This window comes from Gobio gobio, assembly GCF_949357685.1.
Source record: "Gobio gobio genome assembly, chromosome: 6".
Classification (NCBI taxonomy): domain Eukaryota; kingdom Metazoa; phylum Chordata; class Actinopteri; order Cypriniformes; family Gobionidae; genus Gobio; species Gobio gobio.
In genome coordinates this window covers 25956895-25980137 of record NC_137102.1, presented here as the reverse complement: position 1 = coordinate 25980137, position 23243 = coordinate 25956895, and the positions used below count along the sequence as shown (strand labels likewise).

Here is a 23243-nt window from a genome sequence, read left to right as displayed (position 1 = left end):
GAGGCTTTTATTTTGAAAAACGTGCGTGAAAGCTGTTGACGCAGGCACAGTTTAAAGCAGGGGTGGGCATTTCCAGTCCTTGAGGGCCACTGTCCTGTAGAGTTTAGCTCCAACCCTGATAAAACTCACCTGCCTGTAGCCTTTATCCTGGAGTCACTGATTAGCTGGTTCAGGTGTGTTTGATTAGGGTTGGAGCTAAACTCTGCAGGACTGTAGCCCTCGAGGACTGGAATTGCCCACCCCTGGTTTAAAGGGATAGTCCACCCAAAAATGAAAATTTACTCACCCTTATATTGTTCTAAACCTTTATGATTTCTTTCTTCTGCTAAACACAAATAAAGATATTTAGAAGAATGTTGGTAACCATATTTACCATTAAATTATGTAATTATGGTTCTTTGTGTGTTAGCTGGGAAGGATTTGCATGTAGGTATGAAGTTCATGTTATTCATCAGGAGCAATTTCCATGTTTCATTAATAGGTTGTTAGTATTATGTATTTACCTTAGTAACTATTGTTTCTGGTCTCCCAAAATGGCACTTTATTTTCACTTTGTGTTATTTTGTATATTGTTAAATGACTGTTGTGGCTCATACCAATTTAATAACTTTATTGTATTAGCAAAAACTAGTTTGGAACTGCTATTTAATAGCCTTACCTTATACTGTTTATTCATCAGTATTAGTCATATTCTTACAATTTACATGTGTGCGTATGTAGTAGTGGAACGGTACTTATGAGTGTGTCAACAATTTTTGTTTTAAAAGCAAATTTATTATAATGGACAAACCGGGTGAGAACCCAATTCCCATTGGATAAAAACAAAATCCCTGCTCTACACTGTTTTCTTGTTTGATAAGTTGTTTCACTCAGATATGCTGTATGTCAGTATAGGGAAGAAATTGTGATCGTAATTTTCAGTGAACAACTTAAATTTCGTATTGTATGACTCAATACAATTAAGTGCACTTATTTTCACAAGGGAAGACTTGGAATAAAGTGCAGAAGTTGTTTGGAGTGCTTTTATGTTTTGTGTGCTTTTTTGAGATGTGATCAGTGTGAACTGTATTTGGAAAAAGACTGTGTGAAGATTCTTGAAAAATTGTGCTTCACAGAAAAAGACAGCCACATACTATACAGGTTTGGAGAGACATAAGGGTGAGTAACAACAGAATTGTAATTTTTAGGGTTAACTAAACTGAAATTCTTTGACAGGTGTTATTGTGATACTCCATTTACCGCAGGTGGAAGCATTAGCATTTGCTGACATTTTGACAGTCTGGGTTTCAGATTTGAAGACGCGTTTCCAGTGTTCAGGGATGGTGTAGCAGAGATTCTCGTTCTGAGTGATGACCACGTCACCATCACTGATCTCCCTCAGAGACCGCAGGCCGAAATGTGTGATTTTAGTTTTGGTGACAGCAAAGCTGAATGCACCTCTGTGAGAGCAGGAGAGAGAGAGAAATGGAAGTTCTGTACATGCAAAACAGACTCAACAAAATTATTAATTCAGGAGCAGCCGCCTAATTTGTCGTAATCCATCAAAATTCTCTGAGACTGCCAACATATTTAGGGGCTTTTGCACCAGAGGAACCTTTTCATAGTTCCTAGAACTAATGGCGGAAGTACCCGCTTTTTGGTGTTCACACCGCAGGAATTTGGAATGATTTTAGTTCTAGGAACGTCTTTTGGGGGAACTAAATTAGCTCCTACTTCATAGTAGGGTCTAAACCAGCATTGATTGCCATTTTTAAAACAAAAAGCCGTCTACACACAGATTACAGTCTATATATTTACTCCACAAACAAACTCTACGAACATGAAAAACAGTGATAGGTGGTAATCTCAACCTTTACACTAAAGAGAAAATCCAATGCAACTTTGAGGGGACCAAGCGATTGATGTATTTCTGCTCAGCTAGCGACATTATACATCAACCACACGGCAACGCTAATACTTTTTCATATACTGTCTACTTTTTTGTATAACAGTTCTATCTAATAACGTATTAGACAAGACTGTTAAACAGATCTTAACTAATGGAGATGGAGAATGGGAGTGCTGTGTGCTCAGGCTCTGCCGTTCTCAGCGCCGTCATAATAAAAGTCACAAACACAAGCGTTGCTTATGTCACTTCAGTGGAGTTCCTATTGTCGGTGTGAATGCAACCAGGAAAACAGCAACAATCATTTGAGGAACCGCCCTGGTGGCTAGTTCCTATAACTAAGTTCCTATAACTACCCGGTGCGAAAGCCCCTTTTGAGACTGCAGTATTTTTTATTGACTTACTGCTTTTTTATCCGTCCACGGATGACCTCAAGGTTTTCAAAGGCGTTGAGGGATGACATGCTTTTTGGCCATTGCTGAATCACCAGGTAGCCTTTGAGTTGGGAGAAGAAGAAGTTTATGAACACTGAGGGGCTAAAGGTCCCCTACATACACCATACACCATTTTAACCATCATACATCCAATATTAAACCACTGCATTCTCACCAGTGATTTCTTTTACAGTTCTGAACACATTGAGCTTGTCTGGGTCCAGTGCTGGAGTTTTAGTATGCTGGTCACTAAAAAAAAAATGAACAAAAAAATTGGCTCAATCAAACAATCTAAATGCCAAGCAAATGGCAATTTTTTTTTAATACTATTCCAATGGTCCACTTTAGACATTCTACTAACTTTGCAACTACATGTCAACTAACTATCATTAGATTATTAGACTCTCCGCTTAATATCTGCTAACACTTTATTTGGATGCTCCTTCAACAGACATTCTACTGACTATAAGAACGGTTTTGTATCGAAAATTGGTACCAAGTTTTAAAGACCCGTAGATTCAATAAAATGAGCAGTGGTGGAGTACTGAAAAAGCATACTCAAGTAAAAGTACTGTCAAAATTTTGTGCTAGTAGAGTAAAAGTACCTGTCCTAAATATTACTCAAAGTAGGACTAAAAAGTAGCCCTTTTAAAAGTACTCAAGAGTAGTGAGTAGTGAGTATTATGCTATTAATGGTATTCCACCTTATACCCTGCAAATTAAAAATGTAGCTTACTCTTTTATGGATGATTCTGAGTAAGAAAAAAAAACATGAGATCACCAACAGTATTTCAGTATTTCAATATTTCTCCGAGTTTTATTTTTGACTGCTAGCACTAAAAATATAGCCATGTAATATTTGAGAAAGCCACCAATAATCTGGTAACATTTATGACAACCATTCTGTAGAGTTTTTTTTGCGGTTAATTACAAAAGGTTGCAAAGCGTTGAACATTAACAAATTTACGTTAAAAAAAGCAGAGTTCTTTCTTTTCATGACGCATATACTGCTTTCCTTTCAATGGAAGTTTTCTCTGTAAAAAGAATACACTTCAGAAATCAGAATCGATTTCAGAACAATTTTCACCACTGATTATATTTGCGTGCAATTAAAAAATAAATCTGATTTAAATATAAATCTGATGTTTTATGAAAGTTATTTGCTAGGCTATATACATGGACAAAAATGTTAAATCGCCATGTGAGAACACATTACATTAAAATATGCACTTCAATAAGCTGACAGAAAGCAGGTTAATGCGTTTATATGCTGAGCGAAATCGATGTAAGGGACAAAAATCTAGCAGTGACGATCGGTTAATGCCTAATGCACTTTGAAGCCTGGCAAACAATCAAGCTAGATGAAGTTTCCAGCAGATGGCACCGCGAGCTCGTGCAGCGCTAACAGAATACTTACCATTTGTGCGTGTATTAGAAAATGTAATATTCTGCAGTCAATTTTTAGTAATTGTTTAAGGCAATTTCACGATTTCAGTCATCATACAGTAACCAGCAACAACCCCCTTTCATAAAGCGCACGTGCCTATCACTCTAGGCTGGTCGCTAATATCATGGTTGATTTGACAGAACTCACGGGAGTCAGACGCGTGATGCATTAAAGTAACAGGACTGATTATTCGTCTTAGCCAATCAGATTGACAGGAAAAAAATAAACATAATGTAGCAACGGCCGGTTGAGGGAAAATAGCGAAGTAAAAGTACCGATACAGCACTTAATTTTTAAACTACTTAAACGGTTAGTTCACCCAAAAATGAAAATTATGTAATTAATTACTCACCCTCATGTCGTTAAACACCCGTAAGACAAATGAAGATATTTTTGTTGAAAGCTGATGGCTGAGAAAGGCCTCAGATAGGCCTCCATTGGCATTCAGTACATTCAAACTCACAAGACCCATAAAAGGCACTAAAAACGTTGTTACAAAGTCCATCTCACTACAGTGGCTCTACAATAATTTTACGAAGTGACGACAATAGTTTTTATGCGGAAAAATAATCAAAATAACGACTTTATCCAACTTGTTCTTGTCTTCCGTTTTAGCCTCTGCCATGAACTCACAAAGCACCACGACGCATGCGCGAGAATATGCCGTAGCGCCGGCGTTTGGGAATCCATGAAATGCACACTTTAGCCCCATTTTGAGCACTATGCCGAGACCTAAAGCACGATCAATGTAGAATTCAACAGCTTAGATACGGTGCGTCTTCCACCGCTTGTAAACAAATCTTCTTCTCGCTTCTGGGTCATGTGTCTGAATGCCGGATTGGCGTAATATTCTCGCGCATGCGTCGTGGTGCTTCGTGAGTTCACGGCAGAGGCATACACGGAAGACAAGAACAAGTTGGATAAAGTCGTTATTTTGATTATTTTTCCGCACAAAAACTATTGTCGTCACTTCGTAAAATTATTGTAGAGCCACTGTAGTGAGATGGACTTTGTAACAACGTTTTTAGTGCCTTTTATGGGTCTTGGGAGTGTGAATGTACTGAATGCCAATGGAGGCCTACCTGAGGCCTTCCTCAGCCATCAGCTTTCAACAAAAATATCTTCATTTGTGTTCCGAAGATGAACGGAGCTCTTACGGGTGTTGAACGACATGAGGGTGAGTAATTAATGACATAATTTTCATTTTTGGGTGAACTAACCCTTTAATAAAGTACAATTCCTGAGAAAAACTACTCAATTACAGTAACGAGAGTATTTGTAATTCGTTACTTTACACCACTGAAAATGAGCATTTCCATTCTGCTTAACGATGCAAATTTTAATGTGATTTCAAACCATCCACGCACTAGAAGACACGAAAGAAAACAAAATTTGGCACTCGTGCACTGTTTTCTGTGCTGCGCACACATCCAAAGTGCAAGCACCCGCCTCTCATGCGGTGCGCAAATACTGAATTGAGTTCTCTTTGCATCTTCTTGCGCTTGAACAAACAAATATACACAAAATTGTCAAAATATCCTCGTAAACACAGTCGGAATTGTCTAAAGTGAACGTAAATAGTTGACAAAGAAAACATGTCTATCAGTATATTGAATCCTTGCAGCTCTTAAACTGACAGCAGCCTAATAAAACGACTGTGTCTGTGTAATTAATGTTAATTAAAGGACACCAAAGAAAAAGAAAATCACAGAATAACTTTTGTAACTTTAATCAAAATAAGAACCGATAGGTATCGATAACTTTGCAACTAAACGTTTAATAATAAATCTTTAGAGTATGTATCAGTAGACTGTAGGCTTGCTACGATAGTCGGTGTTGCCGGTGTTACCGGTGTCCAGACTCAACACCGGTTACATCACTTGCCCACCGTGGCACCGCCCACCGTCTTTTTGATTTTTTTTTTGTAGTAATAAAATAATTTAGTTCAGTAAGAGAACAGACAATACAAATAAAAACTGAACGTGTCTGCTTAATAAAACAGGATCCGCATTTACAGACGAGCGGTCATTCACGGTGTGTGCGCACTGGCGCGTTTTCAGTTCAGAGCGGTCGTGTGCATGTTACTTTCGGTTAGATAGAATTAGTGATTTAAAAGCCTCCGCCGGTGATACCGGTAATACCGGTGTTGTCACACATCAATTAACCGGTGGGAAAATTTCCTCACCGTCACATCCCTAGTAGACTGTCTGCTTAATTTCTGCTAACACTTTATTTTGACGCTTCCCAAGCAGACATTAGTAACTTTGCAACTACATGTCAACTTATTCTACTAACCCGAACCCTAACCTAACAGTCGACTAATACATACTCTGAGATTTAGTTGACATGTAGTTGCAAAGTAACTAATAGTTAGTAGAATGTCTAAAGTGGACTATTGAAATAAAATGTAACCAAAAATATTCAAAGGATAATTGTCTTTCAGCAACATAGAATGGTACTAAGCCTTGTGTACTCAATTCTTTGTTATCAGAGAGTGTAAAACATCATTCTCACCCATTGAAGGTTATGGTGAGGATTGCAACACCTCCGTTGATTTTTGTGCAGTTCTCAAAGGAGTCGATGTTGCTGGCATTGATTGACAGGACATTGACCAAAGGCCCCATTCCAAGCCCATTGCAAACTGGGGATGGTAGCACACACATTAAATATTAACTGCAACTCTTTTCTTAGGTGAAGAATTAGCCCTGAAGGCAATAATAAATTCAGTACTTATGCTACCAGTAAAAACTTGACTGAATTTATGCTTTGAATTATCTTTAAAACTTTGGATCTGAAGGCATTAAATGTATGAATGTCTTTAGAAAACTGCTCGGGTTATGTATATAACCCTTGTTCCCTGAGAAGGGGAACGAGCACTGCATCGAGACGACACTTTGGGGATACTCCCTTAGCACTAGCAAATCTGAAGTCAGAATGACAACTAGGCCAATCCGATTGGCGTACGTGATGACGTAACTGTGACGGCATACCCGGAAGTATAAAAGGAGATCTGGAACGTAATGTCGGCAGTAATTGCTCTGAAACATGCGCTCCAGGCGCGCCGAGGTGTGGCGTCGGGATGCAGTGCTCGTTCCCCTTCTCAGGGAACAAGGGTTATATACATAACCCGAGCAGTTCCCTTTCGAAGGAACTCGCACTGCATCGAGACGACACTTTGGGGAACGAGTCCCCACTAGGCAACACCGAGGGTAGCGCCTGCCCTAGTGTGAAGCCGGAGACCGGGCACAGCTAGGACTGGAGCACCCTAGCACCAGGCGTGTCGTAGGGAGATCCAGGCTATAAAACCTGATAAAAGGTGTGTGGGGTAGCCCACCCGGCCGCCTCGCAGATATCCGGCAAGGGGACCCCAGAAAGAAGGGCCACCGAAGAGGCCATGCCTCTGGTGGAATGAGCCCTCACGGCCACAGGTGAAGGCAAACTGCGCACCTAGGCCATGATAATTGCCTGGACAATCCAATTACTGATTGTCTGAGTAGACGCAGGTAATCCCTTCTTGGGTGAGCCAAAACACACCAAAAGTTGTTGCGATCTCCTCCACTGTGCAGACTTCGCCAAATAAACTCTGAGAGCCCTAACCGGGCAGAGTAGGTGAAGTCTCCCCTCTTCCGCTGTCACGTGAGGCGGAGGATGGAATGCCTGCAGAACCAATGACCTGACCACCCTTGATGGTACCTTAGGCACGTAGCCCGGCCTAGGGTGTAAGATGGCTTTTACTCCTCCCGGGGCAAACTCCAGGCAGGTTGGCGATATCGCCAAGGCCTGGAGATCTCCCACTCTCCTGAGAGAGGTAATGGCGAGGAGAAAAGCCACCTTAAGGGTCAGGTTCTTTGGTTCAGCTGACTCCAATGGCTCGAAGGGGGCCTCAGCCAAGCCTTCGAGAACCCCTGCCAGGTCCCAGGTTGGAACTCTGGAATGAGCCGCAGGCCTCATCCTCCAAGCCCCACGGAGGAATTGTACAACCAGCTGGGGCCTACCCAAAGGCCCATCACCCATAGGAGTGTGGAAAGCCGCAATGGCAGCCACGTACACCTTGAGTGTGGACGGGGTTAGGCTCGCAGAGAAGCGATCTTGGAGGAACTCCAGCACTGAAGCCACTGGGCAGTTAACTGGGTCCACCTCACGCTCCCTGCACCAAGTGGAAAATACATTCCACTTGAGGCTGTACAGTCTCCTCGTAGACGGAGCCCTGGAACTGAGTATGGTCTCTATCACCTCTGCCGATAGGCCAGCCTCTAGGTACCTGGTCCCCTCAGGGGCCAGACCCACAGGTTCCAAATTTCCGGGCGGGGGTAAAATATCGTACCCGCCGCCTGAGATAGGAGATCCCTCCTCAGAGGAATCTCCCACGGCTGACCTGCTAGCAGAGCTATGATATCCGAGAACCAAACACGAGTCGGCCAACGGGGTGCTACCAGAAGTAGGCTGAACCCCTGTCGCCGGACCCTCTCCAGGACTCCCGGGAGCAGAGCAATCGGGGGAAATGCGTACAGACGCAGCCTCGGCCACGTCTGAACCATGGCATCCAACCCCAGCGGGGCTGGATGCGTGAGGGAAAACCACAGTGGGCAGTGGGACGTCTCTCGAGACGCAAACAAATCCACTTCCACTGGGCCGAACCTCTTGCATATGGCCTCCACCACCTCTGGGTGGAGTCGCCACTCCCCGGGCCTCAGCCCCTGCCTCGACAGGATGTCTGCTCCCTGATTTTGGACCCCCGGGACATACATGGACCTGATGAACAACAGTTTCCCTTGGGACCACAGGAGGATGCGATGCGCCAGTCTGCAAAGAGGGCGCGACCTCAAACCCCCTTGGTGGTTGATTTACGCTACGACAGACGTATTGTCTGTCCGTACCAGGACATGTTGGCCGCTGAGGTCCGGGAAAAAGCTCCTGAGAGCTTTGTAGACCGCCATCATCTCCAGGCAATTTATGTGCCAGGAGGAATGACGGCCCTCTCACGGGCCCCTCGCAAAGCGGCCGTCCATGACCGCGCCCCAACCAGTGAGGGAGGCGTCTGTTGAAGCGGATTTCCGGCAACAGGACGCTCCCAACACTGGCCCCTGGGACAGAAACCAAGGTTTCTTCCCTATGACTAGGGAACGAAGGCATCTGCGCGTTACCCTGATCATATGGAACGGATTCCCTCTGGGGGAAAACCCCTTGGTTTTCAGCCACCACTGGAGGGGTCTCATGTACAGCAGGCCAAAAGGTATCACGTTGGACGCTGCTGCCATGTGCCCCAGCACTTTTTGAAAGTGCCTCACAGTGATGCTGTGGCCTAGCCTTATTCCTGAGACCATCGCCAGTATGGTCTCGACTCGCGCGGGAGACAATTGTGCCCGCATCGTTGTCGAGTCCCATACAAACCCGAGGAACGTTGTCCTCTGGGACGGCGTCAACACGCTCTTTTTCGTGTTGAGTCTCAGCCCCAAGCACTTTTTGTGGGCCAGAACGACATCTCGATGCCGGACCGCCATCTCGTACGACTGGGCCAATATGAGCCAGTCGTTGTTATAATTCAGCACACGGATGCCCTGAAGTCTCAGTGGAGCCAGAGCTGCATCCATGCACTTCGTGAACGTGCGTGGGTAGAGGGCTAGGCCGAAGGGAAGCACTCGATATTGGTACGCTTCGCCCCCGAAAGCGAACCTCAGATACTTCCTCTGACATGGGAGGATGGAGATATGGAAGTATGCGTCCTTCAGATCTATCGTGACGAACCAGTCCTCGGACTGGATCTGACTCACGATCATGGGAATAGTGAGCATTTTGAATCTGAAGCTCCTCAGAGACAGATTCAAAAATCTCAGATCTATAATCAGACGCAACCCTCCATCCTTTTTGGGAACTATAAAGTACCGGCTGTAGAACCCGGACTCCCTCTCCAGTGGAGGAATGCGCTCTATGGCTTCCTTCGCTAACAAGGTTTTTACTTCTAGTTCCATTATCCGAACCCGCTCGGGTACCACTGTAGTCCAGTACAACCCCCTGAATCCTGGAGGAGGATGACCGAACTGCAGTCTGTAACCCTTTTCTACAGTACGCAGGACCCATGTAGAAATATTCGGAAGGCATTTCCATGCGCCGAGATAATCTACTAAGGGAATCAGGCTGGCGTCGGGTGTTACACGGGTCCCGGTTCTCCGTGTGCAGACGCGCGAGCTGCCCAGCCGCAGGTCTTTCCAGAGGCGGCTGGTGCAGCATGCGTTCGCGGGAAATCGATGTGGCCCGAAGCATCATAGACGGCGGGATTACCACATCGATTTCCCCAGAGCGCCGCGGAGGAAACAACCTCGGTTGTTCCTTCGCGGGGGGGACCGCTCTTGGAAGCCCTGCCGCAGCTAGGACTTCTTCCCAACAGCCTTCCGCGCCTGAAGAACGTTCCTCAGATCGCCTTTAGGAGCGGAAGACTGCTGCTGAGAGCGCCGCCTCTGTTGCCAGGCTCCCGGGGGAGGGGCTCTAAAGGCGACGCTCTCTTTTTGCACCTGCCGGTGCGAGGAGCTGGCTGACGGCTGAGGCTGCCCACTAGGGCCAGCCTTCCCAGGCTTTCAGCGGCGAGGGAGGTACTGGTGGAAGGCTGCCGACTGTCTCTTCGCCTCCTGGTGTCTGGAAACGACGGCGTTAACCGCGTCTCCAAACAGACCAGAATGCGAGATCGGGGAGTCCAGGAGGAAGGTTTAATCCTTCTCCTTTATCCCCGACAGATTCAGGCAGAGATGTCTCTCCACTGTCACCATGGAAGCCATGGAGCGGCCAATAGCGCGGGCTGCAGACAAATCTGCAGCCTTCCTGAGTTGTGATCTGCGCCTCAGCGACCGCGGGTCCAGAACCATGGGGCTCACGAGGCTGGCCGGCCTCATCAAACGCGGCCAGCCAGGAGCGGAGCACTCTGAGCGTCAGCTTCTCGCAGTGATCACAAGCGGCTCCCTCGAGAGCCGCTCGAGCATGCTGAACGCCCAGACAGTGCACACACAGCAGGTGTGTATCCGAGCCCGACATGTAGCGAGGGCAAGGATGCACACACTGCTTAAACTCTGTTATTTTTTCTTTTTCCATTCTCACACACTTTCACTCTCGACAATACAACAATAAATAGACAGACAATATTGTGACACAGAGCGCTATGCTGAAGAGCATTAACTGCCGACATTACATTCCAGATCCGCTTTTATACTTCCGGGTATGCCGTCAGAGTTACGTCATCACGCACGCCAATCGGATTGGCCTAGTTGTCATTCTGACTTCAGATTCGCTAGTGCTAAGGGAGTATCCCCAAAGTGTCGTCTCGTTGCAGTGCGAGTTCCCTCGAAAGGGAACTAAAATGTGTGTTTCTCAATTATCCTGCAAACAAAATTAAATGTGTATATCAAAGGTTTGGGGTCAGCAAGATTTTAAATAAATATAATTATTAAATATGTTGAGCAAGTATGTAACTTTTATTCAGCAAGGACATTAAATTGATGACAGTAAAGACATTTATTATTACAAAATATTTGTATTTCAAATAAATACTGTTCTATCCATCAACTTTCATGAACATTCTATTCATCAAAGAATCCTGAACAAAATGCACTAAAACAACAAAAATAATTGTTTTCACAATTGATGATAATCAGAAATGGTTCTTGAGCACCAACTTTGCATATTAGAATGATTTCTGAAGGAGCATGTGACACTGAATACTGGCGTAATGATGCTGAAAAGTCAGCTTTAACATCACAGGAATAAATGATTTACAAGTTAAATAAGTTTTATCTTGTAATAATATTTTTGATCAAATAAATGCAGCCTTGCTGAGAGATAATAGACTTCTTTCATAAAATGTTTTTATCAACCCCAAACCTTTTGAAAGATACTTTATACACACACACAAATACAACATATCAGGACTATATGTAGTTGTTAGAAAAGCTTAGTTAAAATAGTTAACGTGCAATTTTATGGAAGGACAGATCACTAACAGGCACTGTAATGGATAATTGTTTTTATGCCTTCTATATTGTTTTAACTCTTTCCCCGCCATTGATGGACATTTCCGGCTTTCCATGTTTTCACTGTTATACGGTAGGGGACAGTGAATCCGATCTGGATGTAGTCTTTGACAAAAATGCGATTTTCTCAGCTTTTTGCTAAAAATGTTGCTTTTTTTAATGAAACTTACCCACATTCAAGTGTTGATAAAAATTAATGCATGAAGCTAGAATAAAACATTTGCTTGTATATTCTTTCTTATGATATATTACATGTTCAGATATTCATACAACAAAATAATCTGGGGGCCAGGAAAAGTTTTGTGAAAATGATCAAAAATGCTGGCGTGACTGGCAACATTTTTCAAAAATGCTGGTGGGGAAAGAGTTCATTATATTTTTTAAGTTATATTAAAATACAGTTGTAAATGCAACTAAAACAAGACTAATATATTTGTCAAAGTAGAAAAAAAACAGACAGATATTCTTTCCTCTTAAAAAAAAAAAACAGTTTGTTACAAAACCTGACCAGCAGTCTCAACTGTACCTTTTGGACACAGGCCATCACACCTCTTACATTTCCGAACTACACCCTCATCCACCTCATAGGTGCCAGGGCTGCATGTTCTAACACATGCCCCGTGGTCTGTCACAACATAGTTGTCTGAAAAAAACATCAAACCATCAGTCACTCCAGAGTCATTAGCCACAACCAACGAGCAACACAATCCTAATGCCTAAAATCATTCTGTTATGGTTATCCTGATGTTATTGAGAAACGTCTCGGTTACGTATGGTAACCCTCGTTCCCTGAAGGAGGGAACGGAGACGTACGTCGGACGTACCGACGAATTGGGATCACTTCAGGGAGCCCCTATCAGCTTCGAGATATAGAGAACAGGCCAATGGGCCATTGGCGTGCGAGATTTGCATCTCGCGCTCCGCCCCGTGCCGCGGGTATAAACAGGAAGCGAGAGCGAATGCACTCTGTTTTTCACTGAGGAGCCGAACTTAGTGGCTCAACCTGCAGTGATGGTACAGCAACTGTGGCGACGGGACGTACGTCTCCGTTCCCTCCTTCAGGGAACGAGGGCTACCATATGTAACCGAGACGTTCCCATTCAGTCGGTCACGTTCGACGTACGTCGGACGTACCGACGAATTGGGATCCCCTATGGAAAACGCCACAGTTACTACCACTTCCAGCACCCAGCGATGAGCCCCTCAGACCCCGATCTGATGCGGGCGGGAAAGTTCACGCAGGGAGAGTCCAAGCTGCTGTTCCGCAAGACCCATTCAGCTGACTGTATTGGATAACGCTGGGAAAGCGTGCCTGTGAAGGCAGCTGCGGAAGCCACATCATGCCCAGAGGGAGTTAACATGTGGAGAATACACGTATGGGCTGGCCGTGGGCAGCACAACATACGGAAGTCCCAGGGGTGGCCCCGGCCAATTCGTGGAGGGGGACAACACGTACCTGGGACGGCAGAGGACACTCTGCCGAGGGAAAGACACGGGCTCGCCGTAGGGAGCCGTACCGTGGAAGAATACACACATGGGACCGCCGTGGGGGTCACTACATATGGAACCCAGCCTAACACAAGTTCCACCAATGCATACGAGTGTTAGACCTTCGAACGCTCCGCCACGTCCGACTGCCGCGGGTTGCGGAGGACTCAACAGGGTTCGCCGATCCGGGGAACTCGACTGGAGCAAAATAAGCGCACGCATCCGTCTACCATAGGGGAGGGAATGGCGCAGCAAGCTGACACTAGAACGGGCACTTCGGTGTTACTGACTATGGGAAGTGAGCACACAGGAAGAAACCGGCTCTACACGGAGGCTATAGAATCTAGCGAACGTGTTAGGTGTCGCCCAGCCCGCAGCTCTACAAATATCTGTCAGCGAGGCGCCACGAGCCAGCACCCAGGAAGAGGCAACACCCCTAGTGGAGTGGGCTCTTAACCCGAGTGGGCAGGGCACGTCTTGGGACTGATAAGCCAAGACGATGGCATCCACTATCCAGTGGGCCATTCTCTGCTTGGAGACAGCCTTTCCCTTCTGCTGTCCTCCGTAACAGACGAAGAGCTGCTCTGAGGTCCTGAAGCTTTGCGTTCTATCCACGTAAGTCCGGAGAGCACGGACGGGACAGAGAAAAGCTAGGGCTGGGTCTGCCTCCTCCGAAGGCAGCGCTTGCAGGCTCACCACTTGGTCCCGGAAGGGAGTAGTGGGAACCTTGGGCACATATCCAGGCCGGGGTCTCATGATCACATGAGAGTTAATGGGCCCGAATTCCAGGCACGATTCGTCAACCGAAAATGCCTGCAGGTCCCCTACCCTCTTGATGGAGGCCAACGCAGTCAGGAGTATTGTCTTTAACGACAGAATTCTCAACTCAGCTGACTGCAGAGGCTCAAAGGGTTCTCTCTGTAGTGCAGTTAGCACCAGAGTTAAGTCCCAAGAGGGTATGGAGGGAGGACGAGGCGGATTTAACCTCCTCGCCCCCCTAAGGAACCTGTCGACCAGATCGTGCTTACTTAGAGATTTTCCATCTACTAGCTCATGATTAGCGGCGATAGCGGCAACATAGACTTTGAGGGTGGAGGGAGACAGCCTTCGCTCCAACCCATCTTGTAGAAAGGCAAGCACAGATCCGATCGAACATCTTCGGGGGTCTTCTCGGCGAGAAGAGCACCAATCGACGAACAGGTTCCACTTCAACGCATAGAGGCGCCTCGTAGGGGGGCTCTAGCGGAAGTGATGGTGTCAACTACCGCTTGCGGTAGGTCACCTAGAACCTCTGCGTCCCGTCCAGGGACCAGACATGGAATTTCCAGAGGTCTGGACGCAGGTGCCATAGGGTGCCCCGTCTCTGAGTCAGGAGGTCCTTCCTCAGAGGAATGGGCCAGGGAGGTGCTGTCGCAAGGAGCACTAGTTCCGGGAACCAAGTCCGGTTGGGCCAATATAGAGCGACCAACAGGACTTGCTCCTTGTCCTCCCTGACTTTGGGTTCCCTCGGTCAAGGAATAAAAACCACTGACAGTGGGTCGTCTCTGGGGAGGCAAACAGGTCTACCTGTGCGGCCCCGAAACGACTCCAGATTAGCTGGACCGCCTGGGGATGGAGTAGCCATTCTCCCGGAAGCACCGGCTGACGTGACAGCTCGTCGGCTGCACGATTGAGCAGGCCCGGAATGTGAATGGCACCTCAGATGCTTCTGACTCCATAAGGGGAGATGGCGGGCGAGTTGTGATATGCGACGAGAGCGTAGACCACCCTGTTTTTTGACGTACGCAATGGTCGCAGTGTTGTCCGTACGGACCAGAACGTGCTTGCCTCTGAGCGGAACTTTGAAGCGGCTGAGTGCAAGACGAACTGCTAACAACTCGAGGCAATTGATATGCCATTGCAGTTGAGGCCCCGTCCACAGACCCGAAACTGCAAGCCCCTTGTACGTGGCACCCCAACCCGTGGATGAGGCATCCGTGGAGACAACGGAGTGCCTGGACACTTGTTCTAGGGGAACTCCCGCCCGTATAAACAAAGGGTCCGACCATGGGCCGAAGGTTTGGCGGCACCTCGGAGTCACTTGGACACAGAGGGAACCGCTGTGCCACGCCCATCTCAGGACTCGATCGTGTAGCCAGCATTGAAGCGGTCTCATATGAAGCAATCCGAGCGGCGTTACTGCGGCTGCGGATGCCATATGTCCCAGGAGCCTCTGAAAATGTTTCAGTGGTACCGCTGTCCTGCCTTTGAACGAATTCAAGCAGTTCAACACTGACTGGACGCGCGCTCTGTGAGGCGCGCTGTCATGGCGACCGAGTCTATCTCCATACCGAGAAAAGAGATCCTCTGTGTGGGACAGAGTTTTCTCTTCTCCCAGTTGACCCGAAGTCCCAACTGGCTGAGGTGACTGAGCACCTTGTCCCTGTGTTCGCACAACTGTTCTCACGACTGGGCAAGGATCAGCCAGTCGTCGAGGTAGTTGAGAATGCGAACACCATGCTCTCTCATGGGGGCAATGACCACCTCCGCAACCTTCGTAAAGACGCGGGCGACAGGGACAGGCCGAAGGGCAAGACGCGGTACTGACATGCCCGTCCCTCGAACACGAAGCGCAGAAAGGGCCGGTCGAGGGGAAACGAGAATGAAAGTACGCGTCCTTCAGGTCGATCGCTGCAACCCAATCTTGGGGACGGACGCACCTGAAGATGTGCTTCTGCGTTAGCATTCTGAACGGCAGCCTGTGAAGGGACCGGTTCAAGAATCGCAGGTCCAAGACCGGCCATAACCCGCCACCTTTCTTGGGTACAATGAAGTACGGGCTGTAGAACCCGGACCTCATATCGGCTGGAGGGACCGGCTCCATCGCGTCCTTCGCCAGTAGGACTGCGATCTCCGCCTGGAGCACGGGGGCGTTCTCCTTCGCTACTGGGAAGTGAACGCCCCCAAACTTAGGGGGACGCCTGGCGAACTGAATCGCATAGCCGAGTCTGATGGTACGGCCCCGAGACGGGCTGGGAAGCTCTAGCCAGGCTTCCAGACACCGAGCAAGGGGATTAACCACAGACGTACCTGCAGCGGGGCAGCGACGCGGAATGCAGGGATCCGACTCGGACGGCATGGAGCGGCCCGAAGTGGGATCTGAGTGTGCTGTGCAACACTTACCTGCGTCCGCGGAGAGGGCGTGCGAGTGTGGGGAGGCCGCTTGAGTGCGTTCCCACAGCCGGCGTCTGAGGGTGGCGAGGCATGGGAGCGTCGACCACCGCCAAGCGCGCTCCCAAATGAAGGAGGGGCTGAGCGTGGCAAGGCTTTGTGTCGTTGCGCACGGTCTGCCTCACCTCCTTCCTCAGCGGGGAACGAGAGTGGCGAGGCTTTGTAGCGTCACACACTGCCATTCTCGCCCTCTTGTGGGGAGGGGAATGAAAGCGGCGAGGCTCTGTAGCGTCACACGCTGCCATTCCTGAACTCCCGAGACCCAGAGGTATTGTTTTTTTTTTTTTTGGGTACCACTGGCTGTTTTTAACATCAGTGGCGGAACAGAATTACTAATGGTTTTCCACCCGGCCCTCCTCCGGGGAAGAACAGTTCCAGACCAAATCCGGGTCAATTGTGTTTCTGGACCAGGGTGGACATCGTCTAGCCAAGGGCCAGCGCTGTGCGCAGCTCAACCTCGGCTCAGAACTACCCTCGTGCACTAAGCAGGGCGGAGGTGGCCTGCCAGTGGCACTGCCACCCCACCGATGAGGGTAGTGAGAGAGAGGAAAACTTTATACAGATTATGGCCCTATTGGTGTTCCATATTTTGGCACCAATAGTTCCACAATGCCAAAGCCTTCCAATGCACATCCGAAAAAAGGCAAGGGGCAGGCAAGGCGATTTACGCGTTGCACTATGCCTCAGCCATCCGGGAAAGCATGGCTGTCAAGTATGAATCTGATTCAGCACGAGCGCCCACTATTACGGTGGGAATCTCAGCATCATCTTCATTTTCAACACATAACAGCCCTCTCTCCGATGCAGCGATTGACATCTGTCCTCTGCTAGAGCCCCAAATGAAACGCTAGGTCCCCTTTCAAGGACCAGCAATCCCATCTGTAAGCTACCAGCAGACACATGAGACAGTGGGCACACGGCGCGCTGAACACTCAAGCCCTTATGAAAAAGGCAAGACGAACAGCGCGCCGACGTGGCTATGCTCTCATGAGAGAGCATAGACCACCCACGAACACAGTCTCAACATGCTTGCGATGCGATAGAGGAGTTAGGGGCCCACAGAGATGTGCGCGGCGGGGAAGCCTCACTGTAATCCTCAGGCCACCCAGGCTTATCAGCCAAAATAGTCCCCCCTCTGGTGCACCAGAAAAGACACTAGATCGGGGTATAAGCGAAGGGACTCAACCCCGTTTGAGGCATCATAGTCTCGACCGTGCATCGGAGGCGCCGAGTGACGCGCGCAGAGTTGCCGTGGCAACCCGCGCTGTCACCCGGCAGCCAGACGGCACACGGCGCGCTGAACACTCAAACCCTCACGCGGAAGGTGAGATGACCAGCGCGTCGACGTGATCCCGTTCCCCTGAGAGAACATGGATCACCCACGACACAGTCTCAACATGTTTATGCGAGAGGGATCGTGGCCGTCAGGACAGGAAACAACCGCATCCAGAAACGCACGAGTGGAATGACGTCTTGAAAAAGACGCAGTGTCACACCCGTGTTGCTCTTTTGTGAGGAAACGCTCTTTAAACAGTGCTGAAGCACCCAGGGGAAGACCGCGGCAACACACAGGTGGTAAGTGCAGTCCTGTGTTTGCACTCACTGAAACAAACGCCCTCACCAAACCGACAGTTGCTGTGAGAACAGCAGTTTGTTATGCTGATGCAGCGGTGAACATGCGGTCACGCTGATTGTGCCTTTTCGCCAACACAGAGCGTCCTTTTCGTTCTCTGGAGCATCTCTCTTGCAGATAGGCTCTCTTTTAGAAAAGCAGTCTTGCTTCATCAACGCCGTTCGGCTCCGAAGTGAATGACAGCGTGCATTCGCTCTCGCTTCCTGTTTATACCCGTGGCACGGGGCGGAGCGCGAGATGCAAATCTCGCACACCAATGGCCCATTGGCCTGTTCTCTATATCTCGAAGCTGATAGGGGCTCCCTGAAGTGATCCCAATTCGTCGGTACGTCCGACGTACGTCGAACGTGACCGACTGAATGGGAACCAGAGTTTGAGTTGCAGCCTCATGATCCACACCAGAGTGATTCTCTTTACCTGAATTGTGTTGTTTATATTTTAACACTGAACACCTAAAACATTAATCTCTAGAATGCAGCAATGCAAGACCTAACAGCTTGAATTCACATGAAAGATATAATTAGAATCTGGTCGAGTGTTCAAGAAAAAAGAAAAAAAAAAAACATAGTGAAGAATGGTGTCTCATTCTGACTTCAGCCTCGCCTTACGTGGGCATTTCTTGATGCACGTCGCCCCAAAGCTGTACTTCCCGTCGGGGTTGGGAGCAAGCTGGTGGGTGTTGGGGTCGTAAAGCATGAGCCGTGGACATGCGTCCTTACATGTCCCTTCATCCTGGAAGTCCTTACAGGCCTGCAGAACGCAAGCACACAAACAGCATTTCCCATGAGGCATCTTCATTGCCCTTGAGGTTACATTTACTGCAGCTGTGCACTCCATTGGTAATAAATGATCCACTGTAATATTGTTGACATGCACCGTGTTGTTTAATCAGAATAATTTCTGAAGTGTTATAGTTTTTATTAGGACATTCAAGCAAAAAAGTGTTTCTAGCCACTAAATAACTTCTAAAAGGCTTCTTGAATTTTTTTCAAAGGCTTATATATAGTAAACTATAATGGAAGCTTGTTTCCGACACAGAATAAAAATAATAAAAAAGGTAATTGCGATCAAACAATTCTGACTTTTTTTCCTCACAATTCTTGACTTTTTTTCTCAGAATTGTGTGACAATGTCAGAATTGCTAGTTTTAAGTCAGAATTGTGCGATATAGTCAGAATTGCGCGATATAAAGTCATAATTGCGAGATATAAAGTCAGAATTACGAGTTATAAAGTCATAATTGCGAGATATAAAGTCAGAATTGTGTTATAAAGTCAGAATTGTGCAATATAAATCAGAATTGCGAGATATAAAGTCAGAATTACGAGTTATAAAGTCAGAATTGCGAGATATAAAGTCAGAATTGTGCAATATAGTCAGAATTGAGTGTTATAAAGTCAGAATTGCGTGATAAAGTCAGAATTGTGTGATATAAAGTCAGAATTGTGTGTTATAAAGTCAGAATTGTGCAATATAAAATCAGAATTGTGTGATATAAAGTCAGAATTACGAGTTATAAAGTCAGAATTGCGAGATATAAAGTCAGAATTGTGCAATATAGTCAGAATTGAGTGTTATAAAGTCAGAATTGTGTGATAAAGTCAGAATTGTGTGATATAAAGTCAGAATTGTGTGTTATAAAGTCAGAATTGTGCAATATAAAATCAGAATTGTGTGATATAAAGTCAGAATTGCGAGATATAGGGCCCTATTCTAACGATCTGAAACGCAAGTGTCAAAGCGCGAAGCGCAAGTAACTTTGTGGGCGGGTCTCGGCGCTGTTGCTATTTTCCCGGCGGGATAAATGGCTCTTGCGCCCGGCGCAAATCTAAAATGGGTTGGTCTGAAGTAGCTTCATTATTCATAGGTGTGGTTTGGGCGTAACGTGAATAAACCAATCAGAGCGTCATCCAACATTCCCTTTAAAAGCAGGTGCGCAAGTTCCATTATGGATTGCTATTATTATGGCGTATTTACCAGGCGCACGCCAGGAGCGGTTCACAGCCGAGGAGACTGATGTTCTTGTAAGAGCAGTGAAAGACAGAGAAGTGAAGTTGTAATGTTGTACATTATGGTAAAGGTGATTTCACAGTCTTTTTTTTTTCAGTCTTTCAGTTTTTTTCAGTTTTTCAGTCGATTTTTTTTCCTGGTTCTTGACGGACAAACCAATTTGTCAGATGTCCTTATATACATATATGTCTTGCCACTATTGGGCAAACAGGTCTTATCCTTAATTATTACAATTAGCCTGAATAATTTGTAAGCTAGATTTATGCCTATTTTTTCACATCTTCGTGGCACACCACAATGATTTCCGTCATCTCATGTGTTATTTTTTTAGTGTAACAATTTATGATTTGCAAAAATAACTGTTGCATCTGTGTAGATTACATGAGCAAAGTGTATGCGCGTTGTGCACACTATACATTATGGTCAAGCATGCGCCCTTAAAATAGCATAATGAACAACGCGCAACGCGCCACTGACTTTAGACTAGGTTTTTTCTGGTCAGTGGCGCAATTGTTTAATGGAACAGCAAAATAGCACCAGGGATTGTTTGCGCCGGAACACGCCTCCTTTTTTGCGCTGAACCGCCCAGGGAGCGCAAGTTCATTCACTAGTTTAGCGACGTGCTTCTGTGGAGGGAAAAGCGCGCTTTGCGCGGGTGCAAAATAGGAATGACACATGCGTCGGTGTACAAAGTCAATTGCGCTGGGTGCAAGATAGGGCCCATAAAGTCAGAATTGTGTGATATAAAGTCAAAATTGTGAGATATAAAGTCAGAATTGTGCGAAATAAAGTAAAAATTGTGTTATAAAGTCAGAATTGTGCGATATATAGTAAGAATTGCGAGTTATAGTCAGAATTGTGCAATATAATGTCAGAATTGTGTTATAAAGTCAGAATTGCGAGTTATTAAGTCAGAATTGTGCAATATAAAGTCAGAATTGTGCGATATAAAGTCAGAATTGCGAGATCTAAAGTCAGAATTGTGCGAAATAAAGTTAAAATCGTGTTATTAAGTCAGAATTGCGAATTGTAAAGTCAGAATTGTGCAGTATAATGTCAGAATTGTGTGTTATAAAGTCAGAATTGTGCGATTTAAAGTCAGAATTGTGCGATATAAAGTCAGAATTGTGAGATATAAAGTTAGAATTGCGAGATATAGTCAGAATTGTGCGAAATACAGTTAAAATTGTGTTATAAAGTCAGAATTGCGAGTTGTTAAGTCAGAATTGTGCAGTATAATGTCAGAATTGTGTGTTATACAGTCAGAATTGTGCGATATAAAGTCAGAATTGTGAGATATAAAGTTAGAATTGCAAAATATAAAGTCAGAATTGCGAGTTATAAAGTCAGATTTGCACATTACAAAGTCAGAATTGCGAGATATAATGTCAGAATTGTGTTATAAAGTCAGAATTGCGAGATATGAAGTCAGAATTGTGTGATATAAAGTCAGAATTGTGTGATACAGTCAGAATTGTGTATTATAAAGTCAGAATTGTGCAATATAAAATCAGAATTGTGAGATATAAAGTCAGAACTGTGTGATATAAAGTCAGAATTGTGTTATAAAGTCAGAATTGTGTGATATAAAGTCAAAATTGTGAGATATAAAGTCAGAATTGTGCGAAATAAAGTAAAAATTGTGTTATAAAGTCAGAATTGTGCGATATATAGTAAGAATTGCGAGTTATAGTCAGAATTGTGCAATATAATGTCAGAATTGTGTTATAAAGTCAGAATTGCGAGTTATTAAGTCAGAATTGTGCAATATAAAGTCAGAATTGTGCGATATAAAGTCAGAATTGCGAGATCTAAAGTCAGAATTGTGCGAAATAAAGTTAAAATCGTGTTATTAAGTCAGAATTGCGAATTGTAAAGTCAGAATTGTGCAGTATAATGTCAGAATTGTGTGTTATAAAGTCAGAATTGTGCGATTTAAAGTCAGAATTGTGCGATATAAAGTCAGAATTGTGAGATATAAAGTTAGAATTGCGAGATATAGTCAGAATTGTGCGAAATACAGTTAAAATTGTGTTATAAAGTCAGAATTGCGAGTTGTTAAGTCAGAATTGTGCAGTATAATGTCAGAATTGTGTGTTATACAGTCAGAATGCGATATAAAGTTAGAATTCCAAAATATAAAGTCAGAATTGCGAGTTATAAAGTCAGATTTGCACATTACAAAGTCAGAATTGCGAGATATAATGTCAGAATTGTGTTATAAAGTCAGAATTGCGAGATATGAAGTCAGAATTGTGTGATATAAAGTCAGAATTGTGTGATACAGTCAGAATTGTGTATTATAAAGTCAGAATTGTGCAATATAAAATCAGAATTGTGAGATATAAAGTCAGAACTGTGTGATATAAAGTCAGAATTGTGTTATAAAGTCAGAATTGTGCGATATATAGTAAGAATTGCGAGTTATAGTCAGAATTGTGTTATAAAGTCAGAATTGCGAGTAATAAAGTCAGAATTGTGCAATATAATGTCAGAATTGTGTGTTAGAAAGTCAGAATTGTGCGATATAAAGTCAGAATTGTGCGATAAAAAGTCAGAATTGCGAGATATAAAATCAGAATTGTGCAATATAATGTCAAAATTGTGTGTTAGAAAGTCAGAATTGTGCGATATAAAGTCAGAATTGTGCGATAAAAAGTCAGAATTGCGAGATATAAAATCAGAATTCCGAATTGTAAAGTCAGAATTGTGCAGTATTATGTCAGAATTGTGTGTTATAAAGTCAGAATTGTGCGATATAAAGTCAGAATTGTGTTATAAAGTCAGAATTTTGCGATATAAAGTCAGAATTGCGAGATATAAAGTCAGAATGTGCGAAATAAAGTTAAAATTGTGTTATAAAGTCAGAATTGCGAATTGTAAAGTCAGAATTGTGCAGTATTATGTCAGAATTGTGTGTTATAAAGTCAGAATTGTGCGATATAAAGTCAGAATTGTGTTATAAAGTCAGAATTTTGCGATATAAAGTCAGAATTGCGAGATATAAAGTCAGAATGTGCGAAATAAAGTTAAAATTGTGTTATAAAGTCAGAATTGTGAGATATAAAGTCAGAATTGCGAGATATAAAGTTAGAATTGCGAGATATAAAGTCAGAATTGC

At 45.3% G+C, this 23243-nt stretch overlaps 1 protein-coding gene across 2 annotated transcripts in view; it reads right to left on the bottom strand.

The window, feature by feature from the left end:
• Positions 1–23243, bottom strand: part of LOC307128367 (epidermal growth factor receptor-like) — a 109543-nt gene that overhangs the window by 30527 nt on the left and 55773 nt on the right. For both annotated transcript variants that reach the window (XM_079820176.1, XM_079820177.1), the window contains exons 7-12: positions 18721–18862; positions 12308–12424; positions 6281–6407; positions 2495–2568; positions 2290–2380; positions 1240–1439 (exon numbers count right to left, since the gene is read on the bottom strand). In XM_079820176.1, the coding sequence (XP_079676302.1) occupies positions 1240–1439; positions 2290–2380; positions 2495–2568; positions 6281–6407; positions 12308–12424; positions 18721–18862 (751 nt within the window). The remainder of the gene's footprint in view (positions 1–1239; positions 1440–2289; positions 2381–2494; positions 2569–6280; positions 6408–12307; positions 12425–18720; positions 18863–23243) is intronic.